At 40.2% G+C, this 14,910-nt stretch overlaps 1 protein-coding gene across 4 annotated transcripts in view; it reads right to left on the bottom strand.

The window, feature by feature from the left end:
• dre4 (SPT16 homolog, facilitates chromatin remodeling subunit dre4) overlaps positions 1–14,910 on the bottom strand; it is a 54,674-nt gene that overhangs the window by 24,624 nt on the left and 15,140 nt on the right. For all 4 annotated transcript variants that reach the window (XM_068361304.1, XM_068361305.1, XM_068361306.1 and 1 more), the window contains exons 4-11: positions 9,949–10,101; positions 9,296–9,445; positions 9,029–9,177; positions 8,579–8,747; positions 7,439–7,533; positions 7,092–7,278; positions 6,074–6,142; positions 5,366–5,470 (exon numbers count right to left, since the gene is read on the bottom strand). In XM_068361304.1, coding sequence (XP_068217405.1) covers positions 5,366–5,470; positions 6,074–6,142; positions 7,092–7,278; positions 7,439–7,533; positions 8,579–8,747; positions 9,029–9,177; positions 9,296–9,445; positions 9,949–10,101 — 1,077 coding nt within the window. The remainder of the gene's footprint in view (positions 1–5,365; positions 5,471–6,073; positions 6,143–7,091; positions 7,279–7,438; positions 7,534–8,578; positions 8,748–9,028; positions 9,178–9,295; positions 9,446–9,948; positions 10,102–14,910) is intronic.

The raw sequence follows: 14,910 nt of genomic DNA, 5'->3' as shown, positions 1-14,910 counted from the left end.
TAAGGCCAATAAATGATGAATAGGTTTGACCACGAAATAAAAATTCAAGTTTTAACCCTTTTACCCCCAGGCTCTTTGGAAATTTCCAACCCTTAACCCCCAAGGGGTTATTTTTTCCCCAGCACATTTTGTAGTATATATTCTTTAAATTGCTCTAATAGCCATAATTTTTGTCATAGAGAGGTCAGGTTGGTCTCATTCTCTTGGAAAATGCCTGAATTTTCTCAAAAAATTATTAAAAATATGAAAAAAAAAAAAATGTTTATAACATTTTTTGGCAAGGACGTACCGGTACGTCCATGGGGGTAAAGGGATGGCTTTTGTGAAACGTACCAGTACGTCCTTTGGGGGTAAAAGGGTTAAGAGATTCTGATGAGTTGCAGTGATACTGTCAAAGTGACTGGTGAGATAATTGATGCCCTGACAGAGGGGAATTGAGCCCTTACAGAAAAAAATAAACTTTGGAGATTATGAAAGAAAACCTATGACAAGTATATTAGTATGAAACTACTATTTTCAAAGTCTAATTAGAAAAACAATCACAAGATCTTTGCTATACCCTACATGTGATGCTGGTAGAAGAAAAGTGTAACTAATGCACAGCTAGAAACACTAACTTTAAGGGCATTACTTCATTTATCTTGGAGTGAAAAGGCCTCCTTTCACCAAGCCAAGACTTGGAACTCAATCATGCCACATATGCTGGCCAAAAGTAACCCCTCGAAGAAGCTTTTGGAAGGTGTGAAAGCTACTAAATAATTCTTGACATTGAGCGCTTCCATAATGTAACTTTTGCCCGTGCTGGAGACAATGCTGGCTTTATTGATTTTAATTAAAAATTTTAACTAGTGTAGGACCACAAAAGCGGCCCAAGATAATGCTAACACTCTAAGTTGTACTGTAGCCATGTTTTACTTCATACAACTAATCAAGATGAACTTAACCTTATTTTGACAGTAGTAGTTAAGGCATTTGGAAAAAAAAAAAAAAAAAAAAAATTTCTTCCAAAAAAATATTAAATTACAACAGGGTCCTATCCACAACAACCATGTTAATGTCTAGCCCTTCTGGTATTGAAGTCCTACAAGATATTTCTTTACTGCTCGAGTCAGGTATATCTGGTCGCTAAATACAGTAAAGTATAGTCACTGTTAACCTAGATTTCCGAGTACTCGTTGAATTAGGCAAATAAAATATATATAAATGGCAATAAACTGCCCTTGTACAACAAAATGTTATGGTATCTTATGAAAATGAACAGAATGACTACTGTAAAATATAAACAATATATGACAAAGTTAAACTTCTTGAAAATTATACATTTTCTAATTGGTTAGATACCGAAATTCTATAGGTTACACCAGGAACACGACGCTGTATTTGAAGAGTGACCAGTTATTTGAGAATTTGACTTTAATGTTGAATCATTTTAACATTGAATGTCAGGTAAACGTCTTGAAATATAAAAAATAAGTTACGTTACGTTTCATGGTTTGAAGGGTAGCCAAGGTTAGCCTGGCAGGCTTTTCCAATCAAAAGATTTACAGGGTTGTGGACAAGCCCGACCATTTCAAATTGTCTGTTAAAATGAGGCCCCACTCCACTGCTATCATAAATGGCAGGAAATTTCTGAAATTTAGGCATAAGATACACAAATACACATGTATAATGTGTCCATAATCATCAAAACCATGTTACTGAACAACAGGTCTACTTGTAATCTTACCTGATAATTTATACCTTTATACAGTATTTATAATTTGATTTTGCCTTCTTTTACCATATTAGATTACATCTGCAGTACTGTATAGAAATTGTAAAACAAAATGTTTTTGCCAATAAATACACTATACTGTACCATTTTGTATAGAAATCCACCTTCCCTGGAAATAAAACTTAATGGATTCCAATATATATGTGAAAGTTTTCCAGGTTATCAGTGGCCCTTCATCCACTTCTCTGTTATGTACCAATTGTAAAGAATATTAGTAGTTTCAAGACTGAAAACAAGAATCATGCACTTAAGTAAGTTACTCATACTCACAGTTTGATGCTGCGAGACCATACAGTACATGAAACAAATAAGATTTTGCATATAATATTTATGAAGACACTGGAACTACGCAGGGTTTAAAAAACACAACATATTGCAGCTTGAATATGTTTGAAAATCTCCACACACTTATTTGTCATGCACCTTTCCAAGCCCTAACATTCAGCCAATTTTTTCTGTAGGGTCATATGCGCAAAATATCTGCGAATTAAGGAGCAAGTCTAAACTGCAGAGCAAAAATATTGCATCATTTCATGAAGTTGCAATCTAGTGAATCTTGATATACTAGATTCATTCTGGTTGATCATTTTTCTATAACTAGAAAAACTTTGGATTTCTGGTCTAGTGGTCCATTTAATTAAGGTTTATAGCAAAGTTATGTATGATACATATTGCAGTTGTTTTCATGTATTCTGCAATTAGGCAAGGCAATATTAAGCAACAATTCACACATTAAGCAGGTCTGCAACGAACCCTTTTTTTAAACATGAAAATTATCGTGGAGGGCTATAAAAATAACCCACCAAAAAAATATAAAATTTAAAATTACCAATATAATACTTAATTACCCACATATACACTGCTTACTTATCCAGTATGTTTCCGGCTATAACCAGCAAACGCAGATAGCAAGTATTAAAAGTACCCATTCCTGATTGCCTCTGCAATATTTTCATAATTGAATTATAGACAAATATATCAAATTCTTTTTTCCTAATACCCTTTGCATTGAGTAAAAATACTGCGGCAAGGAATGTTTGCAACTGGGGGGGAGGGAGGTATGAAAAGTCAGCTGACTTGAATAATACTATAAAAACACGTGGAAGTTTTTTTTTTTTTTTTTTCAATTTGCAAGATTTCATAAAATATCTACAATAGCGATTTTCATTACTATGAGAAGCAGTTGACACCCTTATCAAAACAAAGTTAAGAAATATTGCAATCAAGAACATTAAATACCAAAGCTAACTTCCATTCAAAATGCTAAACTTGTTCTCAACCTATAAAACCCACCAAAATAAAACAATGTTAAGATACCATATATTGCAATCAAGAACTATAAATAGCAAAACTAACTTCAATTTGAGATGCTAAGATTTGTTCTCTAACCATAAAACCGACCAAAATAAGATATATCTAATAAATTCATTTGGAATTGACTTGAATGTACAGAATACTTCAAGTGTCAACAAGAAATCAAGCAAAGACGGAATTAAGAATGAACGCCTAATCACATACAGTATACTGAAATAATGAATTACACAAGGTGTCAGAGGCACAAACAGTAAAAACATTCAGTTCTAATCTTCTGCCTTTTATAAAACATTTGGCATTGGTCTGGTTATTCCTACACCTTTTTACCTGCGCAACCTGGCAACCTCAAGTTTTTATCATGCAAAGCCACAACTGAAAATAAGCCATTAACGTAAAATAAATTAACAACAATTCAGAAAACGAAAACAGCAGCAGTAATTAGGTATTCTTCACTCTATAAACCAGATAGTATATAGCTTTCATTCTTTGATAATAACGTAATAAAAAAGATTGTACAGGGGGTTATCAAAGACTTCTAATTTAGAATGATAGGAAATATAAAGGAAAGATTTACCCGACTGATGTCCCTCTCACTAGCCGATTCCAGTTTGCCTAGCATAGACTGGTATAGATGGTAGGTATTGCTCTAGCGCTAAGGCATGATGATAAGAGTAAATGGGAATGGACAATGGCTGCAACATTACTCATGATTTCAATGTATGTTGTCTGGGTCATTGGGAACTTAATAAAGTATGGTTGCTTCACAATTCACACTCTTGGTATGCACTTTGGAAACTACCCAATGGGCTGAAAAGGGTATCATACTGCAGCCACTATTAATACCCAATTACGTATCAAAGGCATGAATGAAGCAAGTCGCTTATAGCTACCCAATCATGGCTACACAATGCATGAGAACATGCGTGTCACAGGACATTTAGACAAAGTGACAGCCACATATGATAATGGGTTTGTGATAACATTAACTTTATTATACTTCATTTAAATGTCTTCATAACTATATGCCCAAAGCATTTTTAAGCTCAATTAATATGGATTCAGCCATGAGAAGAGATGAACAGTACATTGGGAGGAGAGTGATGGGAATGGAGGTACAGGGAAAGAGAAGGAGAGGGAGACCAAAATGAAGGTGGATGGACTGTAAAGGATGACCTTCGATAAAAGGGATTAACTGGTGATGAAGTGTGGGACAGAGGTAGATGGAGAACGCTGGCCAGAAACATCGACCCCACATAAAAGTGGGAAAAGATGCAGACAAAGAAGAAGAAGAATTAATATGGATTCATCATCACCACCTCCTCCTCTGCCTATTGACGTAAAACTCCTCGGTTAGATTTCACCAAGGGCCAAGATATCCAAACTACATTCCATAAATTCACTCTCCACTTGCTGTAACTTCCCAATCTGATTCATGGTTCTGACATTCCAATTACCAAATGCCCCTTAAATCTCGATGAAGTTACTGGCAGCAGGGTGATAGATTGGGTTTAAGGCGCTAGACAAACTGTCTCTTCGGCTTTTACTCCTGATGCCTGGTGGTTGATCTCAATAGAATTAGTATGGACCAGCAGGGGTCACTTGCCTTAGTTAGATAGGCACTGCACATCGCAAGGAACTAGCTATCCTTTGATGTATCTAGTCAATGAATCCACTATGGATTTAGTCAATTAATGGAAAGAGAAGATGACAGAGAGGGCCCCGCTCCCTGGCGTAGCAGGTGCTAAGAATCTCAATTTACAATATGAGACCTTACTTAATCTCACACACAGAAGTGCCAGACACTTGCTATGCCACAATAAAAATTGCTTCAACCATGCTTTCGTCTAGTAGATATCCTACAGACTTACTCCGCACCCCCCAAAAAATAGAGCATCAGAAAGTTATGACAATACAGTACTGCTCATGACAATTACAGCAAACATAGTCCACTTACATCCTTAACATCTATAAAATGCTGTTATTTAAATTTTGATGTCATTCCCCCCTTTTTTGTTAAATGCTTCACATAGTTAAAAACCCAAATCCCCGCTAACCCTAATCATTTTTATGCAAAAATATGGTGGAACTGGTAATATTTAGAAAATATTACTTTAGCCACAAATAAAAAAAAAAATTATAATAAAAAAAAACCTAAGGGAATAACATTCTCAGTCAAAGACTTCAATGCCATGCTTGTTATTTGAAAAAAAAAAGTACAAATAGCAATAAAAACTATTGATATTCCTGCAACAGACAAGGTAGAAAAAACCATCTTACCCTGAGCTTGGAATCCAGAATAGCAGTTCTCTTTCCTCTCCCTAACAGATCTGATGTATCCTTTTTGATGTCATCATCTTCATCGTCGTCTTCATCATCATCATCCTACATAAAGAAAAGGTATTATTAAAAAAAGTAGCATAAAAAAATGTTCTCAACATGCTATAAATAGCTCTCACCTATCAATATCTAAAGTTTTTTACAAAAATATGACTTGAAACTGCCCATTCAAACAAATCTTTCAAAGGGTTATTAAACAACAAAAACTGCACCAACCATGAATATTAGTCTAACAAATCTTGAAATTAACTTCTATTTTTCTTAGCCATATAAACCCAGTCCTTTATAAAATAAGGAATGTCTCTATGACAGACTGAAACAGCCATCTAAATTGTAGAAAGAGGTAGTTAACAATTGTTGCTAAGCCTAGGGGAGTAGCCCTGCTTAATCTGCAGACAAGTAAACATTTCTCGTCTTCCTTGTAGGGTATTTGAAGAGTGCTTTTTATGCTAAAATGGACAATCAATAGAGCTATGTAACCGCCATCTCTCGGAGACTAAGGTGGATAGTCTCCAAGCAGGTAGCTGAAATCTGTGGTATTTTTGGTGCTACTTGTACAATTTCATCTACTGAGAAAATACCTAAGGATAACTAATTCAATAGCACTACAGGTTTAGAGTCTATAAATAAAGAGTAACTGGATCGTACCTTCAGGAATATTCCAACATTCTTCAATTTTTTCTTACTGGATGCTGTAAGTACAGTTGCTGGACTATCCTGCAATATCAAAAACATTTTAATATTCACTTCTTGTACATTATCAACAACCTAACACTCATTTCATCTGGATCTATAGCCTGCATGTGGAAAAGAAATGGAATTCAATACTATACAAACAATGCTCACAAGAAAACCTTAGGAGAGGATTCACAGAGACCTTAAAAAAAGACTCACAGAGAGACTGCTCGAAAAGACACTACAGTGGATGCAAATTCCACACTAGATAAATTCCAAATATCATTACACAAATAATAACACTAAATTTAAAATATATTCAAGTAATACAGTATTAACCCTTTTACCCCCAAAGGACGTACTGGTACGTTTCACAAAACCCATCCCTTTACCCCCATGGACGTACCGGTACGTCCTTGCAAAAAATGCTATAAAATTTTTTTTTTTATTTTTGGTAATTTTTTTTAAAAATTCAGGCATTTTCCAAGAGAATGAGACCAACCTGACCTCTCTATGACAAAAATTAAGGCTGTTAGAGCAATTTAAAAAATATATACTGCAAAATGTGCTGGGAAAAAAATAACCCCTTGGGGGTTAAGGGTTGGAAATTTCCAAAGAGCCTGGTGGTAAAAGGGTTAAAGTATAGCAAATACAAGTACTAAAATAAATCTAAATGAAATGCTTGAATGATATAAATATTCAATAAATATATTAAATATACAAAGAACTACTAAGGTCCCCCAATATGACTCAAGATTTACTAAGAAAAATCCAGCTTGATGCCTTATTAATTTCAATTTTATGAGGATAATGAATAGTAGGCAATACATTTAACATGAAGATAAAAATACTAGACACAATGAAGAATGAATTAAAGTTATATAAAAGGGATAGGCCGACAGTCAGTCACTATACCACTGTGCAAAGAAGTACTCCTTACACAGTTAATTGTACATTACAGGTATTACACCAATATCTGCAAACAACTTACCTCATTAACGACGACTGTATCACCAATAAACAACGCATATTTCTTCCCTTCACTGTCTTTGGCTTCAGAATTTGAAATGTCAGAGAAACCTAAGTTGATGTTGAAAACTTGACCTTTCTTTGCAACAACTGTTGTCTTAGACCCGATAAGGAGGGCAGATTCACGGAACTCAATCCCCATACCAAACCTGACAAAAGAAACATTTTTCTTTTACGTCGTCTTTCACATGGAAAAGTCATAAGCCAAACAAAAGAATTACTTAGCCGATATATCAAAAAATCATTATGTATATTCTATATACAAGAGTTTTAGTGTGTACAGCCAAGCTGAAATGAGGAATTATTTACCCGACTGCCTTTGTTAATTTGTCCACCAATTCACTTCTTTTCTCTTTGACATAATTATAAACCTCTTCGTAAACATCACACAACTTTACTCCAGCCTGAAAAAATAAAGTAAATTACTACCTGTAAACCAAAGGGTCATTATACATTATCAAGATTTTTAATTTGCTTGAAATGAAAACCAAAAGAAAAAGTTTATCAAAGGAAATATTAAACATTATACACTGCAGATGCTAAGACAACAGAAAAAGAACAAAATTTATTGCTTCTAAAGCAGTAATGAAAAAAAGCATACAAATGCAGCCTAGGCAAGTGGCACAAAAATTACAAAGGCACCACAGGTTTTATGCTGCATAAACTGTAATGGATAATTGCAGATAAAAGCAGATCTAGATTTAGGTCTTGGTAGCATTCAATAAAACTCTCCCTTCCACAAGTCTAATAATTTCTAAAGAAAAAAATACATACAGGATTTTAAGACTAAACGGTGTAGAAGTCTGCATGGTCTAACACTAAAAATAAGAAAATGCCTCACCATGTTTCCCATTTCACCTACTAACACTCTAGGACGTAGAGCCTCTGACAAGTTAGACATAGAAGACTGCCACATTTCAAATTTAACTTAGTTGTCATGATGTGCACTTTTTTTCTCTCATTTAATTTCCTTATGAAATCTAGTTGCAAGATGATTCAGGTACAAGTCTTTATCTGCTGATAAAATCAGGTTTTGTTTCCAGTGCAGCCAGATTCTTATCTGTGGACTTCGTTCCCCTTGTTCTCCCCGCAGCAATATTTGAGACCTACGAATACTGATGCCAGTGTTCTCATTTTTCAAATGCACAGATGTCGAAACATCTACATTTAGTGGGAGTTCATGTTAAAAACAATGGACGTAAAACGAAATCCATGAAATAAGGTTGCTTCATATTCAAAACTACCATTCTGTGCACATTTGGACTTTACAAGGGTAGTTAAATCTATCTAGATTGGTAGGGATCATCGAATTATGAAAAATCCATCTTAAATTTGAAAAGCTGGTCATGCACACACAAAACACATTTAGGAGAATTTTTATCCTCAAAACTTTCCTGACAAAAACTTTTGATATTTTTCCAATTTCAAGAATAACTATATTTTTCTTACCTTTAATTTTTGGATTAACTTTTCAAACAATTCCAATAAGAATTCATAGTCCTTCTGCATTTTTTCAGGAGGGTTAACCATAAAAGTTCGACATATGTTACTGCAATAATTTTTGTAGCGTACTCCCATGCAGCAGATGATAGCACCAAAATGCATTGCATTCTTATCACTGAAAAATAGAATAAATCATTAAAATTCATGTCACATTTTTGTATATTTATAATCCATATTGGAAAATGTCCCCATATGTGAGCAACTTTTATATAGTTATGGGGGGGAATATCAACAAACAAATACTTTTCTTCACCAAAAAAAAAAAAAGAAAAGAAAAAAAAAAAGTAATAACTAAGCTGATAGAAAAAGTCACAGCACTCATAGTACCTAAAGGATAACTTGAAAATAAAGCAACAGGAAATTCGACATCGCCAAAACAAAATAGGGAAACGTTACCTAGAAACACTAAACTTGAGTGCATAATTTCCACCAGACTGAATGATTGGGGGGTAGCATGGTTCGATCTGCTGGGGGTCATAACCACCTACATACTTCTTATCAGTCATAGCTTGCTCTACACCTTCGGCCAGTTTAGCATGTTTTACCTGTAATTTACAATTAAGAAAATGAGAAAGTTTCAAATCATAAAAAAATGACATGTTCCACTCTCAAAAACATATCAAATCCAGTGTATCACAACTAATATTCTGAATACTGACATACCTTTCTGTCTCTGTCAATAATATCCATGATTTGCTCTTTAAGATACTTTGAGAATACGTCAACAGTTGCGTTACAAGCCTTCTTTATTGTATTTATTTCAGATTCCTCCTTTGCTGACATAACGATAGCCATATTTGAGCTGATGTCAATCTGAAAAAAAGGAAACCAATCAGCAGGGGTGGAGACGCACATCCGATAGTTATAAGAACCATTAGCAATTAAACTTATGCTTTGCTAAAAGTAAAAAAAAATTGAAATACTATGATACCCCAATTTTTTTTTTACCATTAAGGTAAACTTCCTAGTAAACTCTCAATTAAAAGACAAATTATAACATGCTTTAGGCTTCAAATATATCAATGTTGGTTGTATATGATTTACAAAATTGGCAAAATCTGCTAAAAGTGATGTAGACCCTACAATTAAAACTTTCAAAACATACGCAATCAACAGGAATTTAAAAAATTTTTAACAAAAGATAACCTTTAAATCAAAATTCTCAATATAAGAATTGACCAACATAATGCACCACTTTTAAATAAGTAGCCTAGCGAAAATGCACAATAATTTGACTGACGAACAACCTCTACAAGTTTCAAGTCTGATGAAATGAGAGGCTAAAACCCCCCAAAATTAACCAAACTTGGCCATACCTGTTCAAAACTTGCATCTTTAACTGCTTTTCTCCATGCATCTATAAGTTCAGAGTTGAATTTGTCCCTGGCATAAACTCCAATCTTTGATCCTCCCTTGCTGGACTTGATGGCATCAATCAATTTGGAAATATTGGCTTTATCCTTATCATTCTGGAAGAAAAAAAATTGTCTTTAATTCATTTCTTTTGTACATATACATTCACTATGGATTATCTTGACAAATTGGGTGACAATGATCCCTATATAAAGGCCCTGACTATGTAAGACTATTCCTGTGTAAACACCTGCAATATGACAAATTCGGAGATAATTTGTATTTCTCCTAACCATACAAACCTCAGCTATTTACATGGGGTTTACTTTCGGCGTAGCTGAAATGACGAGCCATTAGAATTTTAACGAGGGTTAATTACCCCCGCGCTAGTTAGCAAGGGGGCAGGGGAGTGGTAGCTAGCTACCCCTCCCCCCCTCACACACCGGTGAACTGCTTCACTTCACTTAGAGGTAGGACTTGCCTTGGGGGACAGGGCTGGCGGGCAAATATGTGTAAATAGCTAAGGTTTGTATGGTTAGGAAAAATACAAATTACTCTCCGAATTTGTCCTTTGTTCCGTAACCGAAATACAAACCACGCTATTTACATGGGGTGACTTACTCCTTAGGTAGGGTGGAAAGTCCCAGCCTTACTGGCTTTGGCTTTGCCCGGGGACTCAGAATCCGAGTGAGCAGCACTCGAGAAAAAGTCCCTGCACCTCGCAAGTTCCTTGCTCCGCAAGAAACGTGCGGCCTACATAAGCTTGTGTGTGGAGGGATGAAGTGTGATTCGTCCTAGGAAGTCGACCGGAAATCCTTTAGATGGAATTCTAGGCTAGGACATTCCCAATACCACCTCGTCAGGGTATGGGGGACGCGAAAGTATTATCTTAATACTAGGAACACAAGGAAGCATGGTTTACCTGCAGAGGTTCGAGGTCAGCTATGCAGAGAACCCAGGATGCTGCTTTCCCCAAGAGAGGGGAGGATGAAGAAAGAAGTAAATGCCAGACATACTCTTTCATTCATGCAGTCTAACACCAGGTAACAATGCCCTCAACCTTCTGCTACCTGTCCATTAAGGAGCCTGAGGTTAGACCAGCTGTTGTGCAGCCACCACAGGGCCGATCGAGAATGTATCAAGGCTCCTGTGGGTCACGTCCTGCAGGTAGTGGGCTGTGAAGGTCGTTTGACGCTTCCAGACCCCAGCTTGTAGCACCTGCGTCACCGAGAAGTTTCTCTTAAAAGCCAGAGACGTTGCGATGCCTCTGACATCGTGTGCTCTGGGACGACGTGACGGAGGAGGATCTGGATTCAAAGTGTGGTGGATCACCCTTCGAATCCAAGCAGAAATGGTGTTCTTGGTGACCCTCCTCGTCGTCCTTCCCGTGCTCACAATCAGGGCTTGCACGCGGGGACAGACTGCAGCCGTTCTCTTCAGGTAATGCCTCAGACTTCTCACTGGACATAGTGGCAGATGGTCTGGGTCACTTGTTACAGAATGGAGACTCGAGACCCTGAAGGAGTCGAAACGTAGGTCCGGCACTCCAGGGTTCTGAGTCTTAGCTACAAACTCAGGGACGAACCCGAACTTTACCTCCCCCCAACCCCTTGAATGGGCGACGTCGTATGAGAGACCATGAAGTTCACTGACCCGCTTGGCTGATGCCAAAGCGAGCAGGAACACCGTCTTCCAAGTCAGGTGTGGATCAGAGGCCTGGCGTAATGGTTCGAACAGAGGTCTCTTAAGAGCCCTGAGGACACGAACCACGTTCCATGGAGGAGGTCTCACTTCCAACTGAGGGCAGGTAAGTTCGTAGCTTCATATGAGTAAAGAAAGTTCCAGCGAGGAAGAAATGTCTATTCCTTTCAGCTTGAAGGCTAAGCTTAAGGGTGAGCGATAGCCTTTCACCGCCGAGACTGAAAGGCGCATTACCTCCCGCAAATACACGAGAAACTCCACTATTGCTAGAATAGTGGCATCGAGGGGAGAGATACCCCTCCTACGACACCAACCACAGAAGACTCTCCACTTCGCCTGGTAGACCACTGCGGATGACTTTCGCAGGTGTCGAGACATCCTCTCCGCAACTTGTTGCGAAAAGCCTCTCTCAGTGAGGAGACGCTGGATAGTCTCCAGGCGTGAAGCCGAAGCGAAGCTACGGCCTTGTGGTAGATGTTGCAGTGTGGTTGCTTGAGTAGCTCGTGTCATGGGGGGAGTTCTCTCGGGAGTTCCGTCAGGAGCTGCAGAAGGTCCGGGAACCACTCTGCGTGATGCCATAGCGGAGCTATTAAGGTCATTGACAGATTGACTGATAGTCTGGTCTTGTTGAGCACCCTTCTCATCAGACAGAACGGTGGAAAGGAGTAGACATCGATGTTGTCCCACCGTTGTTGGAAGGCATCTTGCCAGAGTGCCTTTGGGTCCGGGACTAGGGTGCAGTACAGCGGCAGCTTGAAGTTCAAAGCTGTCACGAACAGGTCCACTGTCGGGGAGCCCCACAAAGTCAGGACTTTGTTGGCTACTTGAGGATCCAAAGACCACTCGGTACTCACTATCTGCGATGCTCTGCTCAGACTGTAGGCGAGCACATTCCTTTTGCCCGGAATGAAGCGAGCTGATAGTGGAATCGAGTGGACTTCGGTCCACCTCAGTATCTCTACTGCAAGATGGGATAGTTGTTGTGAAAAGGTAACTCCCTGCTTGTTGATATAAGCCACTACTGTGGTGTTGTCGCTCATCACCACCACGGAGTGACCCGCCAGGTACCGCTGGAACTGTTGAAGGGCCAGATAGACGGCCTTCATTTCTAACAGATTGATGTGGAGGCACCTTTCTGATTCTGACCATAGGCCTGAGATCCTCTGGTTCAGAACGTGGGCCCCCCACCCTTCTTTTGACGCGTCCGAGAACAGCATCAAATCCGGGGGGAGGACGAGAAGATCTACTCCCTTTCGAAGGTTTTCGTCGGTCAGCCACCACTGCAGGTCCGTCCGTTCCGCGGGTCCCATAGGGACCAGAGTGTTCGGGGAATCGTTGCCTTGATTCCACTGGGACTTGAGCTGCCATTGTAGGGATCTCATCCTGAGGCGGCTGTTCGGAACTAGACGGGCCAGGGAGGCCAGGTGACCTAGGAGACGTAACCAAGATTGGGCTGGAAGCTCCTCTCGTCCGAGGAAAGGTCTTGCGACCCTCCTCAGCCTTACTATCCTGTCGTCTGATGGAAAGGCTTTGTGGAGATTGGTGTCTAATATCATGTCTAGACATACCAGTCGTTGAGTTGAAAGCAGAGAAGACTTCTCGAGATTTACCATGATCCCTAGATCTTGGCAAAGTCCCAGAAGCTTGTCTCGGTGTCGAAGAAGGGTCGACTCCGAGTCTGCCAGGATTGGCCAGTCGTCCAGATAGCGGAGGAGACGGATGCCGATCCTATGTGCCCACGCAGATATCAGGGTGAACACTCTGGTGAACACCTGAGGTGCTGTGGAGAGACCGAAACACAGCACCTTGAACTGGTAGATCTTGTTGTCTAGGCTGAATCTCAAGTACTTCCTGGAAGACGGATGGACTGGGATCTGGAAGTACGCGTCCTTCAGATCCAGTGTGCACATGAAGTCTTGCGGTCTCACTGCAAGTCTGACCGTGTCTGCTGTCTCCATGCTGAACGGAGTTTGCTTGACAAATTTGTTCAGAGCTGAGAGGTCGATGACAGGTCTCCAGCCTCCAGACGCCCTCTTTACAAGAAAGAGTCGACTGAAGAAGCCTGGGGAGCCGTCGACGACCTCCTGGAGAGCATCCTTCTTGAGCATGGTCTCGACTTCTGCCCGAAGGGCTAGCCCTTTACCGATCCCATGGCATAGGAGCTCAACGACACCGGATTCGCTGTCAGGGGAGGAAGAGATGTTATGAACGGGACGCGATATCCTTGGCTGATCACAGAGATCGTCCAGGAATCGGCCCCGAGTTGCTGCCACCTGTCCACGCAACTTTGTAAGCATCCCCCTACTGGTGGATATGCAGGTGGATTGCCAATCCTAACGTTTACGGCCTCGGCCGCTCCCCCTAGAATTCTTACCTCCCCTGGAGGACTTTCCGCCTTTCCTGTCCTTGACAGGAAAGGGCTGCTGCTTAGACACCTTTGCCTTTGCTGCCAGAGCCTGTCTCGATGTCCTAGACTGACAAGGCTGCTGCTGCTGTTGTTGAGGAGCTGGAGGCTTGTAGGGCCGAGATGTAAGGGCCCTTTGGAGGAGCGAATCGTGATTCGACTTCCTCCACCTCTCATCTGTCCGTTCCACATCCTTGGGCTCGAACAAACTCTCTCCAAGGATGGAGGAGTGTCTGAGCTTGCCGACATCCACGGCTGGGACTTTCGAGTGGAACCTCTAGGTCACGGCATCACGACGTTTTAGGATCGAGTTTGCCCACAAGTTCTTAACTTGGTGGACTAAAAACTCGATGGAGCGCGTGCCCGAGAGGAGGAAAGTCTCAAGGACTTCCTGGTGCTCACCTTGGACAAGTCCTCGGATCGCAACAGGATGCCCAGAGACCCCAGCCAGATGTCCAGCCACGAAATGGCCTGCATGGACAACTTCGCGACCTTCTCCTGACTTAGGATCTCCGTAGCCGAGAATGTCACCTGCCGGGCGGAGAATTTCTCGAGAGAAATCCCCTTAGAGAGCTCTTCCACAGAGTGGTGGAGGGGAAGAGCTAAACAAGACTCCCCCATGATCTTGAAGTACCTCCTCTGCTGTACACGAGGATGTGGGAGGAGTTTGTACCCGGCAGAGGAACGGCTGGAGGAGGCGAGTTCGGCGAGCTGGCCCTCAACCTTGTCTCTGGCACTCTTCACTCCCTGGGACCAGGGCAGAGCCGCGCTGGCCATTGGGAGCTTCTGGGTACCGTAGACTTGGTCCAAGACCGTATCC

The sequence above is a fragment of the Palaemon carinicauda genome, chromosome 37 (assembly GCF_036898095.1).
Source record: "Palaemon carinicauda isolate YSFRI2023 chromosome 37, ASM3689809v2, whole genome shotgun sequence".
Classification (NCBI taxonomy): Eukaryota; Metazoa; Arthropoda; class Malacostraca; order Decapoda; family Palaemonidae; genus Palaemon; species Palaemon carinicauda.
This window is presented reverse-complemented; position numbering and strand designations above follow the sequence as displayed.